This window comes from Dysidea avara, chromosome 12 (genome assembly GCF_963678975.1).
Source record: "Dysidea avara chromosome 12, odDysAvar1.4, whole genome shotgun sequence".
Lineage (NCBI taxonomy): Eukaryota > Metazoa > Porifera > Demospongiae > Dictyoceratida > Dysideidae > Dysidea > Dysidea avara.
In genome coordinates, this window is record NC_089283.1 from 14,686,156 (window position 1) to 14,709,809 (window position 23,654).

The 23,654-nt window shown below is 38.0% G+C and overlaps 1 protein-coding gene across 1 annotated transcript; it reads right to left on the minus strand.

Annotated features, from left to right (window-relative positions):
• LOC136240125 (diacylglycerol kinase delta-like) lies at positions 1-23,556 on the minus strand. The gene is made up of 32 exons (XM_066030978.1): positions 23,391-23,556; positions 23,122-23,172; positions 23,002-23,067; positions 22,848-22,928; positions 22,682-22,786; positions 20,529-20,661; positions 19,898-20,004; positions 19,582-19,707; positions 16,764-16,883; positions 16,559-16,624; positions 16,420-16,502; positions 15,255-15,363; positions 14,516-14,655; positions 14,245-14,410; positions 14,050-14,147; positions 13,841-13,925; positions 9,398-9,593; positions 8,725-8,818; positions 6,389-6,424; positions 5,876-6,007; positions 5,326-5,422; positions 5,003-5,113; positions 4,881-4,949; positions 4,779-4,823; positions 4,386-4,520; positions 4,140-4,303; positions 3,896-4,007; positions 3,244-3,327; positions 2,884-2,991; positions 2,655-2,829; positions 401-534; positions 1-312 (listed from the first exon to the last, which is right to left on the minus strand). The coding sequence occupies exons 1-32, from the start codon at positions 23,493-23,495 to the stop codon at positions 112-114; spliced, it is 3,534 nt and encodes a 1,177-aa protein (XP_065887050.1). The 5' UTR covers positions 23,496-23,556; the 3' UTR covers positions 1-111.
• Between the last annotated feature and the right edge of the window lie 98 nt (positions 23,557-23,654).

Here is a 23,654-nt window from a genome sequence, read left to right on the forward strand (position 1 = left end):
TTATAAACATTTGACCTCATAATTTCAAATTTTATGCTTTATATTTATTACAATAAAGAATAATTCCATTAATTTTACATATAATTCATATAATTACAACGCATAATACAGTTACAGTGTACTAGGATGAGTAGTAGTGGTAGGGGAAGGTAGAAAGTTAACAGTCATTGTAGATGGAGTCAGTGAACCAGTATTATTAGTAGTAGCAACATTATCCTCAGTTGTTGGTTCTTCACTGTTTCTCTTCTTTGTAACAACTCTCAGGGCTTGACGGAGTTTTGCTTGGTGTCCAACCTTTTCCATTCCAAGATCCTACAAGAAAATTTTAAAGTATAATCAAAGAGAGATACAGGAATGACCAACAAATAACTAAGTAATCACTACAAAGATCTGCACTTACGGTAAAATCTTTTTTCTGCATTGATAACAACTCTTTGCCTTGTACGTTATGTTTAGTAAATTTCTCTTCATATTCTGATAGTCCAATACACCCTAACAATCTACACACTTCATCAACCTTCCACGATTCTGCATCTACAATAATGCAATAAAGGTAATTTTCTGTACACAGTCATGTGTGTATGAATAAAATCTATTACAGGTATTATGAACATCCTGTAAGTGTCCTGATTTTCCAGATGACAGGATCTGCATTTTCAAGTGTCCTGAGTAACAGGACTATCATATACCATACTGTATAGTAGGAAACACAAAGGTGTGGGCATAACCCATGAAAAACATCACCAAAAAACCAGCCTCACTTTTCCCTGACGATGATGAGCAGTATTGGTTAGCCTTCAGATCTACCTGAAATGCTTTCAACAAATTGTAAAAATTTTTTTAAAACTATTAAACAGAATTTTCTATTGACTGACTGATACCTTCAGTCAAGCGTAACTCGATAATGGCTAAGGCTACGGGCTTAATTTTTTCACTGTTTGATGTCGCTTCAGCCCAAGAGGTGCCTTTTGGCATACTGTAGTACATACAAGTACATACAATGCATTCTTCATAGACTTACCAGTGTCCTCCTTTGTGTCCCATTCAATTTGGCAGTAGCACGTGATAGCTTCACTTTGTAACAGAAATCGTCCATATTTTTCATAGTGGCTACTTTGACTGCAGGGATGCTTTTCGAACAGTTCTTGATTTGTAATGCTGTGTAACGGGTTGAACATAGCTGACAACGAAGCCTAATGGATACTTCACTTTTCAGACGATAATTATTACAGTAGTTGGGGCGCGCGGCACTATTTCTTCCTTTTGATGCAGTATACTTGGGTTTACCAGTCATAATAATTTAATTTTACAAAAAAGGTTAACAAACAAACAAGTACACAAAAAAGTTAGAGTAGGGACAAAAAGGGATATCGATAAAAAGTACTGAAACAAGCTGGAGTACTGCACGATATCAAATCACAGTAAAACAATAAGAAGTGTTATATCCCTACTGTGCATTTTCAACTAGAGTAGGGACAAAAAGGGATATTGATAAAAAGTACTGAAACAAGCTGGAGTAGTGCACAATATCAAATCACAGTAAAACAATAAGAAGTGTTATATCGCTACTGTGCATTTTCAACTAGAGTAGGGACTATAGCACATCGATAAAAAGTACTGAAACAAGCTGGAGTAGTGCACGATATTAAATCACAGTAAAACAATAAAAAGTGTTATAACTATCCCTACTGTGCTCAAGATACCATAATGGAAATGCATAGTAGGGATATAACACTTCTTATTGTTTTACTGTGATTTAATATCGTGCACTGCTCCAGCTTGTTTCAGTACTTTTTATCATGTGCTATGGTCCCTACTCTAGCTGAAAATTCCAAATTTTTTTGTGTACTTGTTTTATAAAGTTCAGGCATTCAGGCTCAACACTATTTGTAGCAACTAGTGTTGGCAGTAAATCAATACAACAGAATGGTATTTTAGTATTGCAATAATTGAAATATATTGTAAATACAGATAATGTGCAGAATACTATTAGAGCTATTAAATGTGTACATGCATGCTCTTCTTCTAGCAACAGTTTTTATACTGATAGTCGCTGCACTTGAGAGCAGCTTTATCCTATACATGCCTCCTTCGAATAGTGGCTGCTTTTCAGTAGTAACTACATAGATTTATAACACAAGGCCATGGTGCTTAACGAAAATGCTGTGGTCTTTCAGTGAAATATTAATATTCAAGCTTTAATATATCTCCTTACTTCGGTTTATAGTCTTTACTGTCCATTAGATGCATAGTACACAATCACACACACTGAAGGTAAACACTATTCAAAACCTAATTGGATTCTCAAAATCACCTAACAACAGTGACCCAATACAACATTAAGCAAATAGAATTGTCATCTAATTCCTGTGGGTAGACCATAAGGAGGCAAGTAACACAGTCAGTATAGACAGGTGACCTTATAACAAACTAGTGCTGTAACAAATGGCAATTTTTGCTATTCAAATAGCTGTGAAAACAACCGATTATTCTTTAAGTGTGAATAAGCACCGCAATCTTTTTTGGTAAAGCATCAGAGCTACTTCTATATCTTTTCAGCACTATTACAAACCCTCCCCCCGTAACTCCAACACAACACAAGAGAACACATGTTCTCTAATAAAACATACACTTTCACAACATGATGACTGTACCTTCATTAGCCAACTTATCAAGAGCATCTATCTCTTCCGAACTAAGACAAATAACACTAGACCTGTCACGTTGTGACGCCTCTAAAGATGGCATGGTGCTAAGACGTTGCAAGCTGTTCACTTTGGCCACCTGCGACATTTCTGGATTAGTTTGCCTGCGTTGTAAACTCGGCTCCTAAACAATGAAAACCAGTAAAGTTTGTACCTTTACTGTGAGCAGATAACGTACCTCTGGTGATAAGGGGTCATCTCCCATGGCTAATAATAAGTTACCCATTTGTATCTCAACATGTTTTAGGGCACACTCCATCATGTCCAACATTTCTGGCGTAATTTTCTAACAACAAACACATTTAATTAAAATGCTTGGTTACATAAATCACCAGTTTTTGGTACAAAAGAGCTCTGTATACCTGATATCCTTATTTTATCAGTGGCTGACAAAATACTCTAACACAACAAGTCATTACTATGTACAGTTGACTGTCAGCAAACTCAAATAACCATTATCTCAGGTTTAAGTGCAACTGAACCAACTTGTACCAAAAAGAGGAGTACTTTTTTTGACATAGCTGATACCAGAACTGACCTTCATTTTGATAAACCAATTTGTTTCTTGTATCAGTGCACGTGAGAGACGTTTGAAATCCTCCAAGTGTTCAACATCAGCATCCTAATAATATAAGAGAGAGAGGGAGTTTAAAGTATGAGGGGGACGGATAGCACAACCATATTTGTGACCAGATCTGCAAGAACTTACATTTTAGCGCATTTTTCGAATTTTATTACATTTTCCTTATCTAGATAGCCAAACAAATGGCTAACTGGAGTTTCAGCTCTAGAAGCCAAGAACTTCCATTGCTGGGTATGTTTTGTCTTCCAAGCCCTTCCTATGACCAGGACAAAGGCGAAAAAGTGAGAGAAAAAATGATAACGAACCCCCTGCCTAATGTCAGGCAAACTAACACTCATTATCTTCCATCTCCTTCGGAGTACTGACATAAAACAAAGATTTTTGACTCCTCTTGTTTTGGGGATCACATTGCTACCAAGGTTTTGCTGTTATCACCTTTCTTCATCAGAAAACAAGCATTCAAAGAATTTATGGATTTTTTTTTCAATTTTGTAAATATTTCACTTATTGCGTTTATTTCAGTCTAGCGTAAAAATTAGGCCTGTGCTAACATATGTGCAGATCCAGTCACATTTATATGTTTAATTTTTCTTCATTGTATACTCACTAGTGAGACCTGATCATTGGGAAATATTCTGTCCATTGAACGATTTGTTGAGATAGCCAGTGGAAAAAGTTCCTTCTCCACATCAACATTTGTCAGTGATTCTTCTTGGATACTGTAGAATATGACAAGCTTGTCATACATGCATGCTTTCATGCAGAAACACACTGCTCTGCACACCTGTGCACACATGCACACACACACGCGCTACACACACACACAGTACCCTACACTCGTATAAACATACACAGAAAATAGATGCTTGGTTACTCCTGCAAGGTCCATACAACAGTCCAATACTGTATCTGATAGTCCAGCCATCAACATTATACGACTATGACTCTTAAGTAACAGTCGTTGTCTTGGTGGCTTATGTTGCTGTTGCCATGACTTGAGACTGACAGCTAAATCCTAGTGTGTAACACAATAAGATTACCAGATATTGCTTACAAGCACTCATTAAAACTGTTATGAAATTTCCCTCAATACTTACCTTATTCTTGGCCAACATTCTAGCTCTATTCTTATGCACCACAGACACAATGCCGGGTTCCTGCAGCCACGCCTCTCCATCAACTTGCATGGGAACTTTCTCACCAGGAGCAATGTGGATCTTGAGACTACGACACTGTACAAAGAATAAAATACAGTTGAAACTCACTGAGCATCATTACCTACACGTTTGTTAAACCAAATATTAAAGGATTGCTCTAATAGAGTAGTTAAGCCATTGGAGAACCAATTTTTTCACTTATCTGAACACTAGGGGTCATGTAACTGACGTTCCCCATTACTTTTGAGAACTTACAGTACGTATTACAAACTAAAACATCTTTTCTTTATTGAGTTGTGATATTACAGATGTATTTCCGAATAATCATTATACCTGTGCTAATCTTGAGTTCTGTATTCCGAGTACCTTAGCAGTAGCCTAGAGGCATGAAAAACAAAAGATCCACTATCAACGTACACTTATTATTTTACTCACCATGTGAGTAGCTCCAGTCACAGCAACCACTTCAACAAGTCTGTCATCAATGGAAGGTGCACTGTAACCCTGACAGTGAAATTGTTAGAATACAGTGTCACAGAAATAATCAAGTAGCTTACATCTTTTTCTCGGTCTGTACCCCAAAAGTTAGTCCCTGCCATATAGCTAGGTATGTTGAGTACGACAACGCCTTGAATTTTACGAGGCAATCGTAATTTCTTTCCATCACACTGCATGGTAAGAAAGATATTGAAAATGGAATGTTAAAATGTCATAATATACACAAACTTTGAATGTGTATTTATGTGTGTGTTGTGCTCACTTGCTTGTATATTATGTAGTGCAGGTAAGTGCATGTGTGAGTGTGTGCTTGTAGTATGTGTACTGTACATACACACATGTACACATAGATACCACTCTATATTCAGTACATCTTATATACCTCCAATGTTAGACGTTGACTGAGGTTCTTCTGCGAGTTAGATAGCAGTTCCTTCCCTCCTAGGAACCCCATCAACACCATGTTCTTAGCTCGACTCCTACAACAAACACCACCATGTATAGATGAGCACTGCCAACATATGAACCTTATGAGAACATAGTTACAAACAATACACACTGTAATTGGTATGCTAAAATCAATACCAAAAGTTTTTATACAATTATTTTTTGCAAAGATCAAGATACTCTAATAGAGCAGTCATTTAAAATATTTTTACATGAAATTTCTATCATGAAATTTTTTTGCACAAAAAATAAAATGAATTTTTACAGTACACACGTCATTGATACATTGACAAGCTAAGACATTGAAAACATATATCTACTTTTTACAAATTCTGAAAAGCACTTGCTTACTATCTGCACGTGTGCACACACACACGCGCATGCATGCACCCACGCGCATGCACACACACACATGAGCATGCACGCACACACACGCGCATGGACGCACACACACACCACCTACACATACACATACACACACTCACGTATATTGTCCAGGATTTTCCTCTCTTCTGGTGTGGAACTCATAAGTTATCTTAGCGTCCAGTCCAATTCCACAATAATTGTTCATAGCAGCAATCTCTTTAGCATCTGATCCACTACTTGGAGTTGTTGAGCTGTAGGTAGTAAACATGTAAGTCAATATTGAGTCTCCATTTAGCTGGTTTGTTTTTTGGAATGACACGGACAGGACATAATGCTATTCAGCGGTAAAGGGGAACAACAGCTAGTTATTGTGGATCCCAGAGTTTGTGTAAAATACTTCTTGTCTATGGTCCCACTTGCATTAATGTACTGCACTGTCTGCAGACAACTATAATACAGCTACTGTATCATAGTCTCAAGGTGTCTACAATATATACAGGGGTACAGGTAACACCGATATTTAGGTCATGTGCTAGTCACCCACATACATCTCCAGCTAGATAACATAAGTTAAACTGTGTAGGACAGAGTACCATTGTAAGCATGCGTGCATGGCTACAACACAGACTTACATGCTGCCACTCAGTGAGTATGGAGCCACTGAACTCCTAAGGGGATAGGAATACAATGGTGTTAATAATACAGTGCTACTCTGTTAGTAACTTATGTACTAACTGTGGAACCTTGAACATCTGGGCACCTGTGTGGTAGTTCAACCACCAAAGTGTTGAATTTGTTCTGAATCATATACAGAACTCCATTTAATTTACTCTAATAGAATATACACTTTCTGTATTTCCTCATATAAAAGCCTGGGCTTATATTTCTTTCTCAGAATTTTGACCCGACCTGAAAATAAATAACAGGGCCTCTATTTGAGATCGGGCATTTATTTTGGATAGGTTCAAGTGATGTCCAGGGTTTAATCAAATGTAACAGTAAGCATTACACAGGGTGTTGACTATACAAAAAGTGTAGTGAAGGCCTAAAACTATTGAAATACATATCTGCATGCATGTGGACTCACACAGACTATTCATACAAGTACACAAAAAATTTAACTATAGTAGGGACCATAACACATCGATAAAAAATACTGTAACAAGCTGGAGCAGTGCACGATATTAAATCACAGTAAAACAATAAGAAGTGTAATATCGTGCACTACTCCAGCTTGTTACGGTACTTTTTATCGATGTATTATGGTCCCTACTACATGTATAGTTGAAAATTCCAAATTTTTTTGTGTATGTTAACTTTTATAAAATACAATTACTATGGCTGGTGAATCCATGCATACCGCATCAAAAGAAAAAATGGTGCTGCACGCCCCAGCTATAAATTATCGTCTGAAAAGTAAAGCATCCATTGCACTTCGTTGTCAGCTATGTTTAACCCGTTATGAATCAAGAACTGTTCAAAAAGCACCTATAAAATGAAAGAAGCCACTATAAAAAATACAGGCGATTTCCGTTATGAAGGGAAGCCATCACGTGCTACCGCCAAATGACACTTTTTTGCTGTCAGCAAAGATGAATGGGACACAAACACACTGGTAAATCCATGAAGAATATATTGTACATACTGCAGTATGCCAAAAGGCACCTCTCGAGCCGAAGCTACGTCGAGCAGTGAAAAAATCAAGTCCGTAGCCTTAGTTGTTATTGAGTTCCGCTTGTCTGAAGGCATCAGTCACTAGAAAATTCCATTTAATAATTAAAAAAAAAAAAAAACAATTCATAGCAACTTGTTGAAAGTATTTTGGGTCGATCTGAAGGCTTGCTAACCGATACTGCTTCATTGTTGCCAGGGAAAAGTGAGGCTGGTTTTTGGGTATGTTTTTTCATGGGTCATGCCCACGCCTTTGTGGTCCCTACTATACAGTACTTATCATACTGTATAATTATTACACATACCACTTTCATCCCTCAGATGGCCTTAAACTTAATGTTGACAGCAGCAACAAGGCAAAGACGTAAATCCACTAACAGCAAACACCATCAATAGTCCAGGGCTATATTTGAGACCAGGTGTTTATTTTGAAAGCCCCATGGCTTATGATTGAGAGTGGCATTTATTTGAGGAAACACAGTGTTCCAATAGAACATACACCAGTTGACAAAATACTCTAATAGAACAGTCACTTTTTGTTGTGTTCATGACAACACATAATTATATGTGCAAGTGCAGAGACAATTATTTCTAACAAAGTAATACGTATGTGACTGTGTCTGGAAAAACTAGTCTTATTGCCCATTTACAAGTATTGAGAAACACCGGCTTTAAGTATTCAATGTGTTGTAGCTTGCCTAGCTACGCATATCAAATTTCCATGTGTTTTATAACTATTTATTACCTAATCCACTGAACAAATGGTAGTTTCCCACACTTTTTAGATAATTTTTAAACCAAGCAAGCTCTAAAAGGGGTGGCTAAAATGAAAGGAAATTTACAGCAACGGTCATTATCCAATACCACGGAGCTGTACAGTCACATACAGCCATGGCCTGGGCTCTATCAAGGCCCCAAACTGCTCATATGGCCCACCACTGAGCTTGGAAAAGCAGCGAGCAAAAGGAGAACATGTTGACTGTGACAGTCAAATTTGATAGTGCATTCATAAAGCTTTGTGCTTGTGTCAAAAACTCAAACTTACTGTCATGGGCGATAAGACCAGTTTTCCCACATATTGAGCTTTAGCATAAGATCAAAGTAATAAAACATGCTCTCTCTATAACTTGCATTGTACTAATAGCCGCAATTAACACACTAATTTGTACTAGACTTAAAACAAAGCACTTCTGTGCAGAGAGAAGTGATTGGCATACAGTAGTTGTAAGTACGAAGCAAACATAACTTTGTTATGATGTACAATTGAGAAGATTTACATAAGTGACATGTTACTCACTGCTTGAACAATGGGTAAGGATGTGTCGACTTGTTTAGTGCATTTTGTGTCATTACAGCCACCTCTTCTGTAACTGTCACCTCCAAGTCAACAGCTATATAGGAAAATAATAGTGTATTGTGTGTGTGTGTGTGTGTGTGCGTGCGTGCATGCGTGCGTGTGTGTATGTGTGATGCATGAGTGTGACTGTGTAGAGCACATCATATAGATGGCATACATCTACATACACCTGTACAAACCCATTGCACATATATAATTAGGGCTCTGCAGTATTGTCAAAACAAAACAACACCTCAGCACTACTGTATTGCTCTTGAATGGATGCTGTACACAAAATGTATATTGATCTAAATGAAATAAGATATTCAACAAGTGGCAAGGCAAAACACATTTGTAGTCAGCTACCCCTACCGTAAACATGCAGAATATTTTGATAACATCCTAATTCCTACCACATATATATTTAGTATTTTTGATATTTCAATACCATGGTTTTGGTTTGGGCCTTGATATACAGTATTGCAGCTTTGTCAAAAGCTCAGTATGACTAAACATACATGTAAGTATATGCTACATATAATATACATGCACACATGCATGTACATATGCACGCACGCACGCGGCCTGCACACACACACACACACACACACACACACACACACACTGCACATACCTGACTCAGTTTGATCAATGAGACTCTTTACTGCCTTCTTGAGGCTGTTGGCACGTGCCATGAGTGCCTCACGTGGTCTGAATGTTTTCTCAGTGAGCTTGTTATCTTGGTCCTTGGAGGGCAGCTCTGTAGTGGCATCAGCTTCTTCCCCAAGTGTAGTAGCCAATGACTTGAGCTTGTCACGTAACAAGTAGCACTACACAAAAAACACCAGCAACACAATAAATACAGACAAAACTGAAGCATACAAGAGAAAGCTCGTTGAATCAGAATCAAGACACACGGTAGTGTGTCGTGCGGCCCAAGAAGCCGGCATGCCACACCCTGAGTATATTAACAGGAAGAAAGAAAACGCAATTTTCACACCTATGTAGCTCTGTGATCCCTTATCCGATTAGAACCAAATTTGCTACAGACGTGCCGGCCAGTTATGGGAGTCTACATACCAAATTTGAAGAAAATTGGTCCAGCCATTTCCAAGATACGAGCGAACAAAATTTCGTTTTAATTTCTTCATTTTTTTCTTCTTCATTTCGCACACTTCGCAAAATTCGCCATAAAACACGAATTCGTGCTCCAATCGGGCAGAAATTTGGCACACTTGAAGGGCTCATTAAGGCGAATCTCAGTACCAACTTTGGTAGGAATCCAATGGACATTCACGGAGTTATGATCGATTATTCGCGTAAAATAAGGTCGAAGGTCTGTCACACCCACAGGGTAAACCCCTTGAAGGAATGAGTTGAAAATTGCTATGTAGATGGAGCAACCATCGTAGGAGTGCCTTTTTGTGGTTTGAAGAGAATTGAGATAAAGACCATGGAGATATGACACAAAACCCAACCTGTGTCACAATTACGCAATTGATTTTTATGAATAAAAAAACTATTAGTTTTCATGCCTACCAGGCAAACCGCTTAGAGCAATGAGCTGAAAATCGGTGTGTAGCTGGAATAATCATCATAGAAAGTCCTTGTAGTAGTACAGAAGAATCGCATTACAAACCACTGAGTCATGATTCGAAAGCCAACTACGTGTTGCAAATGCGAGATCGAGATACTCTAATAGAACAGTCACCCTAATAGAGTATTCGGCTACGTTTATAACTTACTCCATCAAACAATTATATTACATTGCAATTTATTCTGTAGGTAATTCAGCTACAACCAGTTAATCTGATAGACAATTCAGCTACAACCAGTTAATCTGATAGACAATTCAGCTACAGGCAAGTCACCCTGTAGAGAGTTCACCTAGAAACAAATCACCCTGTAGAGAGATCAGCTAGAAGAAGTCACCTTGTAGAGAGTTCAGTTACAAAGAAACTATGCACCATGTAGAGAGTTCAGCTGCAAACAAATCACCCTGTAGAGAGATCAGCTAGAAGAAGTAACCTTGTAGAGAGTTCAGCTACAAAGAAACCATCATGTAGAGAGTTCAGATGAAAAAAATCACCCTGGAGAGAGTTCAGCTACGAAAAGATCACCCTATAGAGAGTTCAGCTGCAAATAAATCACCCTGTAGAGAATTCAGCTACAAACAAACCGCCCTGTAGAAAGATCAGCTAGAAGAAGTTACCTTGTAGAGAGTTCAGTTGCAAATAAACCATCATGCAGAGAGTTCAGCTGCAAAGAAATCACCCTGCAGAGAGTTCGGCTGCAAACAGTTCACCCTGTAGAGAGATCAGCTAGAAGAAGTTACCTTGTAGAGCGTTCAGCTACAAAGAAACCACCATGTAGAGAGTTCAGCTGCAAACAAATCACTCTGTAGAGATGATCTACAAAAAGATCACCCTGTAGAGAGTTCAGCTAGAAGAAGTCACCTTGTAGAGAGTTCAGCTACAAAGAAACCACCATGTAGAGAGTTCAGCTGCAAACAAATCATCCTGCAGAGAAATCAGCTACAAACAAATTGCTTTGTAGAAAGATCAGCTAGAAGAAGTTACCTTTTAGAGAGTTCAACTACAAAGAAACTATCATGTAGAGAGATCAGCTACAACAATTTACCCTGTAGAGAGTTCAGCAAGAAGAAGTCACCTTGTAGAGAGTTCAGCTACAAAGAATCCATCATGTAGAGAGTTCAGCTGCAAACAAATCACCCTGTAGAGAGTTTCAGCTACGAAAAGATCATTCTGTAGAGTTCAGCTAGAAGAAGTCACCTTTTAGAGAATTCAGTTACAAAGAAACCACCATGTAGAGAGTTCAGCTACCAAAAAGTCATTCTGTATAGAGATTAGCTAGAAGAAGTTACCTTGTAGAGAGTTCAGCTACAAACAATTCACCCTGTACAGAGATCAGTTTGAAGAAGTTCTTTGTAGAGAGTTCAGCTACAAACAAATCACCCTGTAGAAAGATCAGCTAGAAGAAGTCACCTTGTAGAGAGTTCAGTTACAAAGAAACCACCATGTAGAGAGTTCAGCTACAAACAAATCACCTGTAGAGAGTTCAGCTACAAACAAATCACTCTGTAGAGAGATCAGCTAGAAGAGGTCACTTGTAGAGAGCTCAGCTATAAACAATTCACCCTGTACAGAGATCAGCTAAAGAAATTACCTTGTAGAGAGTTCAGCTGCAAAGAAACCATCGTGTAGAGAGTTCAACTATAAACAAATCACCTTGTAGAAAGATCAGCTAGAAGAAGTCACCTTATAGAGAGTTCAGTTACAAAGAAACCCATGTAGAGAGTTCAGCTACAAACTAGTGACCCTGTAGAGACATCAGCTAGAAGAAGTTACTTTGTAGAGAGTTCAGCTACAAAGAAACCATCATGTAGAGAGTTCAACTACAAACAAGTGACCCTGTAGAGACATCAGCTAGAAGAAGTTACCTTGTAGAGAGTTCAGCTGCAAAGAAACCACCATGTAGAGAGTTCAGCTACAGTACAAACAAATCCTGTAGAAATATCAGCTAGAAGAAGCCACCTTGTAGAGATTTCAGTTGCAAAGAAACAACCATGTAGAGAGTTCAGCTACAAACAAATCACCCTGTAGAAATATCAGCTAGAAGAAGTCACTTTGTAGAGTGTTCAGTTATACATAAACCACCATGTAGAGTGTTCTGTAATAAATATATGTATTATATATATATACATTTACTGATAAAATCAGAAATATTTAAAGTATTTAACATCTGCTTCATCTTTTCTTCTTCCTGTGGTAAAGAAAAGAAAATCCCCAAAGCCGGCCTATGGCCGGTTTTGGGGTATACAAACACAAAAAGAAGTGAAATCTAATCAAAAACAGCTAAGCTGTAAAAAAAGGTGCGGCCCCAAAAAGGTCATGGTGAAAAAAGATGTGAAATCCAAGGTGGCGGCCAAGAAATGGCTGTGATGGTAGGTTAATGGTAAAAATTTTAATAACGACAATTCAGGTGAATTTTGTGCCAAGACCAAATTCACCTGAATTGTCGTTTTACCATTAACCTACCATCACAGCCATTTCTTGGCCGCCACCTTGGATTTCACATCTTTTTTCACCATGGCCTTTTTGGGGCCGCACCTTTTTTACAGCTTAGCTGTTTTGGATTAGATTTTTTTACATCTAGAACATATAGTCACATCCTGTTACTAATGATCAACCAATATAGGAGTGTGAAATATTCACAGACGATTTGGTACAATGTAGGTAGCAATTACTTTTAGGCATGTGGCATAATTTATTAGTGTATCTATATGTGTGTGGTGTGTGTGTGGTGTGTGTGTGTGTGTGTGTGTGTGTGTGTGTGTGTGTGTGTGTGTGTGTGTGTGTGTGTGTGCGTTACAGGTCATTAGTCTATCATCCACAAAAAGAAACCAACATAAAATCTCATCTTACACTTTCAAAATGTATTTTCAGGGCTCCATAAAGATAGAACAATACACTTAGCACAGCCAGATACACTTTTCCTTAATGCCTAACTTATTATAGTGTCTTTATAAGCACAACTATCAGTAAGTGATCCCAATGGCTTTCCAGAATGTACAACTGTACGGGTAATAGGAAATTTGATACGAACAATTAATTGCAGTTCCTGATTACTGAACCCTTATAACAATCCTTCCTATTTCTTGGAATGATTTTTAGGAGTGCACTTGTATACACATTTGATGACTAAAACCTAAAACTGAATGTCTATATAAGGTATGGTGATTAAAAAAAGGACAGCCAATGTGGGCACCTTGATATTTAGGATGCTTAATTGTCCTTGACATTAGTAGTGTATACATTATTTGACTCTTGCAGTCAGGATACCTCACCAATAAGGACATTTCAAGATTGTCCCAAGGATCTCAAAAAATAGAAAGCTCTAACATTATGTCAAACTCTTGCGGTCTTAATGGGCAAGTGGCTATACAGTATTACACAAATTGATAACAAATTGAGATATTACATTTAAAGTTAGATGGTTTAGAGAGGTGGCCCTTCTTCACAGGTGACATGTACCACATATACAATGTACAGCTCACCTGTGACATGATGGGGTCATCTGTACGTTCTTCTTGTCCTTCTATCAGCTCTCCAATAAACTGCTGTACCCGATCAGCTAGTTTCCTGCCACATAGGTGGGGTATAACCAACATCACACTACACTACTCACACACAACACATAACATACACACACGGACACACACACACACACACGGACACACACACACATGCAGACACACACACACACCTAGCAGATGATATAACAACAGAGTCATCATCAGAATAAAGGAGGGTGGATATGTCTTCTGACAATGACTTTCCAAACTCTCCCACAGCTTGCAAGTCCTGTAACAACACAAATTATAGTCACAGCCTTTACACATTGCAGTCACATCTGGTGATCAGTGCAGCCATGCCCCTAAAGCAATGTAGCCACACCCACCTGTGAGGAGGAGGTGGAATAACGCTTTTTCTCCAGTGTAGGAGTTGGGCTGAGACTATCTGTGTCTTCCTCAGAAATTTTCTCGCTGGCCAAACTGTTAGCAAGTTCTGACACCTCTGATGCAGTGGACTTTCTGCAGTCACCAGGTTCATGTTGAACAGACCATCTAGTACAGAAACCATTATAAATGCACATATGTAAACTTTGTGTGTACACACACACACACACACACACACACACATGCACACAAACACACACAGAGTTTCCCAACCTGTCCAACATTTGCACAGCAGAGTTCTCCATCTCTTTTAAAATATTAAACAGCTTGTCATCATCATCACAAGCTGACCCCCAACCCAGCACACGTGATAGATCATTACCAGTACCAAGTGGCACTGTACCAATATAACACTGGACAAGAAAGATAACACCACAATTAAAATCTGTTTGCACAACAGCACAACATAATTCAAAAAAATAAAAGAAGCACATTACTCTTATGTATATAAAATTCACTTATACTTACATGATACAAATAGTACTGTATATAAACACATACAGTAACAAAGTTCCTTAAGAATACTATCAACCTGTACTAACATACTGATGTTAATACTTCACTACATAACTCAGAGAAGCCTGGACGTTGACACAAGTTAACATTTCAGAAGTGACACTTACATATTATACACACCTGGGTTAGGATTACACCACAAAGCCACACACAAATAGTCACACGCTAGATAACTACTACAGTGACAAAAGGACAGTTTTACATTTCCAAAATGGCTGCACTTGTTAACATAGTTTACTGAGTACATTTCAACATCAAGAAGGCTTAGAGAGGGAAATTTTTAGTGAACATATGATGCAGGGACATAATAAAGATATCATTAAACTTCTACCAAAACATGTTGCCTTAAATTTTTAGTTCTGATATGCTAATGCAATTAGCACTATCTATTTCAAAATGATACACTTTTGTCCTGCTAAACTATTCCATCTCTTACCTGAGGGTGCATCCCCAGTTTATCAATGGTGGACAATACCCAGCCATAGGTACCATCGCCGCCACATGCCAGCACTCGGAACTTCTCAAAACGTTCAAAAAAGTAGAAGCTGCAAAAAAAACATATTTAAGGTACTCATTACTCACAACACAATGGCATTAAAGAAATGAGAACATGGAAAATGATACGATAATTGTGGATAGGTGTGAAGGTGTAACTGTATACAAGTGACAATGGAAGAAATGCACGAGAAAGCTAGTATTAATGTATGCACACCTCTGTGTGTGCGTGCGTACGTGCAAGCACCCCTGGCCCTACTGTGTGGTGGAGACCAGGCAGGGTCTTCCCTCACTTTGGATTTGCACTCCACTTACAGCATGCATACAAACCATACGCCCTGTACACTGCAGGAGAGGGTAGAACAAGGAGACTCAGTTTGGTGTTATTGTCTGTGGCTCATCGATCCACCTTCCTAGAGGGAGTTCACTCACTTGGCCAAAAGTGAGTTATCACATTTTTTAAGTTTGTAGTAGTTTGTAGTTTCTCTATGTAAGGGGACAACAGTTACCCCTTCTGGGTAGTCACATACATGTAGATAATAGGAAACACCGCAAATTCAAAACTGTCATATCTCGATGATCTATACACTCTATCATTTTAAAACTTGGAGAGGTTAATTCTGACATTCACACCTACAAATACTGTAACATAGAGATGCGAAATGTTTTGAATTCATGGTTTTCCCATACATTATCTATATGATTACCTGGAAGGAGTAACTGTCACCCCATCCCATAGAAAATGCGTGGGAAAACTACAAACTGTAAAATGTAATATCTTATGACCTATATATATATCCTATTCTTTTGAAACTTGGCATTACTTTGGACATTCTCCCCTACAAATAATGTAAAATTCAGGTTGCTAGGGGCAACTACCGTTATTATGAAATTTGTCTATTAGGATAACCAGCATCCCTTGGCTAACCGGGTGGATCCTTCCTGTGGATGGTAATGAAGATCTCCAGAAAGGCAGTCAAGAAGTGTGTGTGTGTTGTGTGTGTGTGTGTTGTGTGTGTGTTGTGTGTGTGTGTTGTGTGTGTGTGTAGTGTGAGCATACATACATGTCTGTGAAGGAGGCTTACATGCGATGCACAAACACTCACCCCAGTTCTGGTCCAGCAGTGACCAGATCAAACACTTGTAGTGGGTTGAGAATCTGCTTCAACCTCCGCAGAAACTTAACTCCCTGTAGCAAAAGAATGTACAAGTGAGGCTGATTATGTATCATCTTGTCTGTCTCACCTGATTATCGCCACTACGGGAATTGACTAACCCAAGAACAGGATTGCCTCCAGTTAACTTGAAAGGCTATTATAATAGAAACACTTTTATATCAAGCACACGTGACCACATGACACTACACACACACACAAGCACGCGACACACAAGCACGCGACACACACACAAACACTACACAGACAAAAACAAGCAATAAAATTATACACACCTCCCACATTCCCTTGCGGATACTATCAGATCTCTGCAGAACAGATGGAGGTAGGATGGCACCATGAAGCTCCCCAAGACTACAGAAGTCATGGTACTGCTTACGGCATTCAGCATGTACCTGTATATATACATACAGTATTAAATACATTTACACTTATGCATACCACATATCCACGTGCACAGGGACACGCAGCACTCAATCACACACACACACACACGCACGCATGCACACACACACGCATGCACGCACGCACGCGCACACACACATACAACAAAAACACACACACATAACAAAAACACACACAACAAAAACACACACAACAAAAACAATAACACACACAACTAAAACACACACATACACACTAGCACGTATATCAAGTTGGTTTTGTGTGATTTAAACAGATGTATATACTCAAACAATCTACATATACTATAGTTTATTCATGACATGTACTCTACATGTGTACATACAATAACAAACTGACAGTTATGAATTTACTTCAGAAATGAAACATAATAAATATTCAAAAGTAGATAAACATAAAGCATATTAATAGTCAACAAGAGAGAGAGAGAGAAAAATAAACACACCACTGACCTCCAGTATTAGAGTGTTGAATAAACTGACAATACTTGATGAAAACAATACTATTGGCTTAAGAAGTCTGTCAACATGAAAGTGAAATCCACCTCATGGAAAATACTTATACTGTACCCAGATTATGACCTAAGCTAATTCATCATGCATAATTTGTGGTGTTGTGAAGTCATTGTGTTTAAGTCTTCTGTATTCAGCCAGCTGGCTGATTGGCTGTTCACAGACGAGGCTTCCAACCTGCTGTCACTAAGTGATTAAAACTTTAATAAGATATTATACTGATTATTTGCATGCTGTTTGTATTAACAAGAAGCCACAGTTAGGACATGCAAACTTGATTCATGTTTCTCTTCACCTGCTGCCTCAAAAATTCATTATGGATGGTAAGTATTTCAATGTTGAGTAAAACTGGTCATCACTTATAGAGAAAAAAAAAAACAGTTTCTTTCTGTTCAAAAAAACACAGTAAAGTAAGAGTATAGGCTTCAAGAAATCCTTCGATAATTATTCCTTATAGTGACAGATAGAATAATGCTGCTGTGATTTTGCATACACCCCTTTCTTCAATATGAAGATTGCTGCCCACACCCACATCAAAATTGAGGTAGTTGGTAGGAACTTACTGTGCCTCCTGCATCATAGATATACAACTCTTAATAAGGATTGGAAACGACATCACAAGCCCAGTACAATTGACGTCACTGGTTGACACGAGGTGAATTTTGCTTGTTACCCTTTTAAAGAGCATGAAAAGACTAACATAAATGTTAATCTCCCTTTACTGTACACTATCAGTGTAGGTTTAGTAGAATATTAAAGTCCTCTAAGGTTGAGCGATACAAGCTGCATTGGTGGAAGTCAGGAACTTGTCATATTGTGCTGTTTCAGTATTGTTTCTACACTAAGTCTGTTCCTGTAGCATCTGTGTACACCTTCTGGTATCGACGATACGTGGCTTTTTAGAACTGCTTTGGTCATTAGAATGAAACAGTATGGTTTGTAAGCCACACCTCTAGTTTAGACACCACTTGGCTAGGTGTTGTTGTACTGTCGTGTTTCTGTTCTCCTAACTCTGCACAGCTGCTGTCTAGCATAACCATTTGTGTTTCAAGCTTTGATCTAATGCCAGAGCTATGGAACAAACAAAGCTAGTGGGATGGTAGCACATTTCGCTCTAAGGTTCTAAATTACTCTCGTGATACAAATCACAGAAACCACCCGTAACATTCAAAACAAGCCTATTTCTGGCACGTGACACCATTTCCAATAGGAGTCACATATCTATGCCTGCATGGCCTAGCAGTTAGTACAAAGATGTATTTTAGCTTACATATTGTGAAATGCTGAGGTGTGCATGAAACACCAAGTACCATGTATGGTCTGCAGTACTGTCAAATAACAAGGAGTCTAGACGAAAGGAAAGTTGACAAATCCACACTCATCATCTTTGACAAATGTTGACAAAAGAAAGAAATCATAGATCTTTTCAAGGCCTTGAAATTAAAATTTGAGATTCCACAAATTTGTCTCCTTTTCTTTCGCCGATATTTCCTATCATAAGGTATCTATATATGAAACGTCTGTAGCATTGTAATAAAGGTGAGAATATTTTAATGTCAGGCTAGAGTCTGACTCTCTTATATATGCCATCTGCTATTCTCTAGACTAACTACAAGTCAAATTGCATTAGCAATTTAGAGGCCATATTGTGTTGTATGCAAGCAGGCACCTGCAAAAAGGAAAGGATGTGTGGTATCTGCATGCTTGCGTAATCCTGAAGACTTTCTCTGACTGGAAAGTGTTGTGGTACATTTGTTGTACAAATGAAATTGTTAGTTAAGTGTGTGTATGGAAATTTGAGGACCGCACACACACATGCACACAAACAAACAAACACACACACAAACAAACAAACACACACACACTGCACAGACAATGCACACAAATATCAACTTTCAGACAATAGTAACAAAAGATTTTACCCCGAAACATTTTAGAAGAAAAACCTCAAGCATTCTTGGTTTCAAAAGTGTCCATTACAATTATAATATGAATACAGGCTCAATTGTACCCAACAGCCTGGTTACAATTACAAAAAACAGAAAGATGTCTACAGGAGTGGATATAAAAATGCTAACATTTGAAGTATACCGATAGACTATATGGGAAGTCCCTACTGTCATATGTGCCATTGCGTTGTTCACAAAAAAGCTCTTACCGCATGTTTGCACCACATACAGTAGTAGTCCTGGAGTCGTCTTATGCTACCACAAGGACGATTGCACACTTGGCAAATACTGTTGGCTGCCAAGTTTCCCTCCAGCCACTGGTGAGGTATCCGTGACTACAGGAATATTATAGATTGTGATATGAAATAAAAAACATTGAAGACATTTTGGTAAGAACAAAGCACATAAAATTACAATTTATTTTGTATTTTAGTTTGCAGTAAAATGCAGCAAGTATTCTATGTGGCATGTGTGTGTGTGCGTGCGTGTGTGTGTGTGTGTGTGTGTGTGCGTGCGTGCACTCACATCTCCTTGAACCATGACACCATCTTTTTCCAGACATGAAATTGTTGTCCACTTGCAACTCTGTGTCACTTGGTAGGCACATCGCTTGTGAGTCTTGTACTTACACACTACAGCATTAGAATGTGATGTAACAAACCAATAGCTGATAACCAGGAAAGAACACATGATTATAAACATACCACTCAAAGTACATTTAAGCAGTGTAATACTGGGACACCTGTGGTACTACAACAATGCTATGTGTCATTCTAGGCAAACCTCACAGGAAGCTGTATTGTGTCACATGGGTAAAGTATGAACACTCACTACACACATACACACACACGCACCACCCACACATACATTCCCAATTCAACAAATTTATTGGGTCTAGACAACTAATTTTAGCTTTCATAAGGGAAGCTTACACCTACAATGCAACCCCTTGTAAGACAATACAAAGAGTACTACATAAAAAAAACAGACTTTCACTTTCAACAACCATACACAGAAATTAGATTATTACAAAGCCACATCTACAAAGAACACTTCTGTACCAGTCTAAAATACAGGAAAACCCCACTCCATATCTTTGTACATAACGTGCATTTCATGGATTCAATTCCAACAAACTTATGCAAGCCCAACTGACCTTCACATGACAGTCCACGCCAAGCGACACCGTGTATTGCTTCACGACACACATTACAATAGGTTGGCTTTGAATGGGAACGATCATACCAGTGGTGTGCACCAGTCAACGTAGGTGCAACTCGACTCCCTGCCTAAAAACAAACAAATTATATACATATAACAAAATACACAACAGAAACGTCATCAATATACATGCTGTTTGAATAATGCTACACTATAACAACACTTCAATTTTCGTTCCAAAGCTGTGAAGATACTGGAGCCATTCAATAGATCTTTAACTTCATAAAAACATTCATTAACACAGTCCCATCAACAATGGTTTAAGTTTGTAGACTATCACCATTGAATTAGTTCATGTCTGATAACCACACCAGTATATCCCAAGACAGTACTGGTGGTCATATACTGGATGGTTGACACCACAACATAACAAATTGTCCAATGATATGTGAAGTGTAGTCTCACTTGTACATAAGTGAATGACTCATAATTCAACTTAGGGAACAATGAAACTTTATTTCTAACGCAAGGGAATACAGAACTGTGACATAGCTGAGACCAAAGACTAAAGCATGGTGCTACCCTTTTTTCTCAATAACATTAGAAAACTACTGCAAATGTCTCAAAAATGAAAGAAAAAAATCAACGATGTAGCTATGTTATACTTCATTCCATATGGCATGTACAGGCAAGCCAACCTCATTACAGTCTTCCTTAGAACTAGTAACTACAAGCATTACATTATGTCATGTGACCTGTTCATAGATATTTATCTTTGTCCAGAACATCCATCTAATTAATTGACATCAATTCAAAGACTTAATTTAGTAAAAAGAGCTTTATGATGGTAGATTAATAGCTGTGTGCTGGTGCAAATCTTCAGTTACCATTAAAGTACATACAATGGCTCCAGTGGAGTACTATTAGGTGATGACATCACTATGAACTAAACCCGTACATGCTTACAATCTAAATAGGTAGCCATGACATACTTATAGCTGCAGGCACCAACCACTTGGAGAAGTATGTAAACATCTTGCAAAAACAATTAAGAAATACATTAACTCCATATGGTTTCATATAAAATACAGAACACACACTCTCAGAAACCAGAAAACTCAAGCCATATGAAAGTATACAGCATTACAGAATAGCATTTAAGAAACTTTGCAGAAAAAAAAGTAGTTATCTTGTATAACTATGACCAAATCTGGTAATGACCACCTTGCTAATAAGGCTTCATTAGAGGGGTACCGTGCATGCTTAAAACCAATAATGGCTAAGGTATTTTAAGATGTCACAATAAGACCACCTCATGAATGAGACCACCTTTTGGTCTCAATAGTTGTCAAGGTTACATGTTTAGGAGCCAAATGTATGTTACCTACAGGTGTTGAACAGGAAGTAAGGCAACCATTATGTTGACACACCCATGATACACCTGTAGTTAGACTGTCCCTATTAGTGCCATATTAGGGAAAAATAGGGGATATATTTATCACATGGTTTAGGAGATTCACTTTGTAAACAAAACAACACCACCCAGTTAATTCATGTGCAGAGTCTTATTTACAAATACACGACATTGATTAGCATATATGGTCACTAATGGGCATTGAACTGTCACCAATTGTAACACAGGAGTGAGACAATTTACAATTTATTACTGGTAAGGCTTGCAAGGGCTCCAACAAGTTAAGGCCAGCTAAAGGCTAACTCCTGGCACCATAATATTCATTTACTATACTTGACAAAATAATATTATTTCGTTATTGTTTATCTGCAACATGTACATCATTCAAGTACAGATATCATGCTTCTCTAGTAATACAATATGGTCCACCCTTCAACATATTATAATAAGAAGACATTAAGATTATTCAGTTGCTATGGGGGTCTATATAGGTGTGTTTTAAAAGTGTTATAATTTAATTGTTTACATCACCTTGCACTTGTAGCAAATGTTGTTACCACTTCTCAGGTGCAAGTGTGATAAAAATAAGCAGCTAATTTTCCCACCTTAACACAAGCACACCCACTACCTAATTAAGACATGCCACAAAATTAACCAAGTACCAAAGTTATAGTTCACACAAAACAACAGGTATTTGTTCATAAAATCATATAGAATATTTGTCTTGAACTTACTGGCATTTTTGCTTTCGCGATTGCCAACTTTAGAGCATAAAACCACTCCTCCATCAATTTTCGTGATGATGCAGACAAAGTGGTTTGATGGGATGGAGAAATAATCTACCAAAAAAAACAACAGAGAAAGCAATGACAAACAATTTATACATAGACCCTTTCTTACTGTGAATGTGTGTGTTGTGTTTTTAGCGCTCGTCTCGAAAACTGCAGCATCTTTTAAACTAATTTTGTCACCATCTCCTTCCTATGGGATAAGTAGTGAGTTAATAAGATAAACACACTCTACTAGACACAAATTTACAAACACACAAACACACCTGTCCACTGATCTCATCTTTGTACATATAGAGCAGGCAGTCTTGTAAAACAAAATATTTTTTAGCCTTGACAGTAAAGAACAGTGTTAAAAATTTTAATCACCATTTTAATATACATACCTGAAACACAGCAGAATGCTTCGTCAGCCATCCTTCCTTCATTATTTGTACCTATAAAGGACACAAAACATTAGACACGATCAGCGACATAGTTCTTTCAATGGTATGATGGTACGTGTATTGTAATGTTAAAATTTTACGTGTATTGTTATAACTCTAACAATGTCTATTTAACAAATAACTGTTACTTCCGCGCTGTTGTTACGGCCAGTTAGACAATATTCAAACACAAAACCATTGACGGGCGAGCCAGTTCGAGGACGAGTTACCTTCACTCCAGTCGTGCTGTACATTACTGTAGATTTCCTCTCCACTTTCGCGTGGTCCATTGGTCCTGGGGCTTGTTCACACATTGAGTCCAATTCCTTATCCATTAAATACAAATGAAGCGAGACAAATTGTTATGTATGTGTGCATTAAATGGAAACCTAAACAATGATTAACTTAACGGAAGTGATTACTCCTATTATGTCACTTGTTCCGGTCGGCAATCTAATCAAACCATCAAACAGAAAGTGCTTCATTTTTTGAAA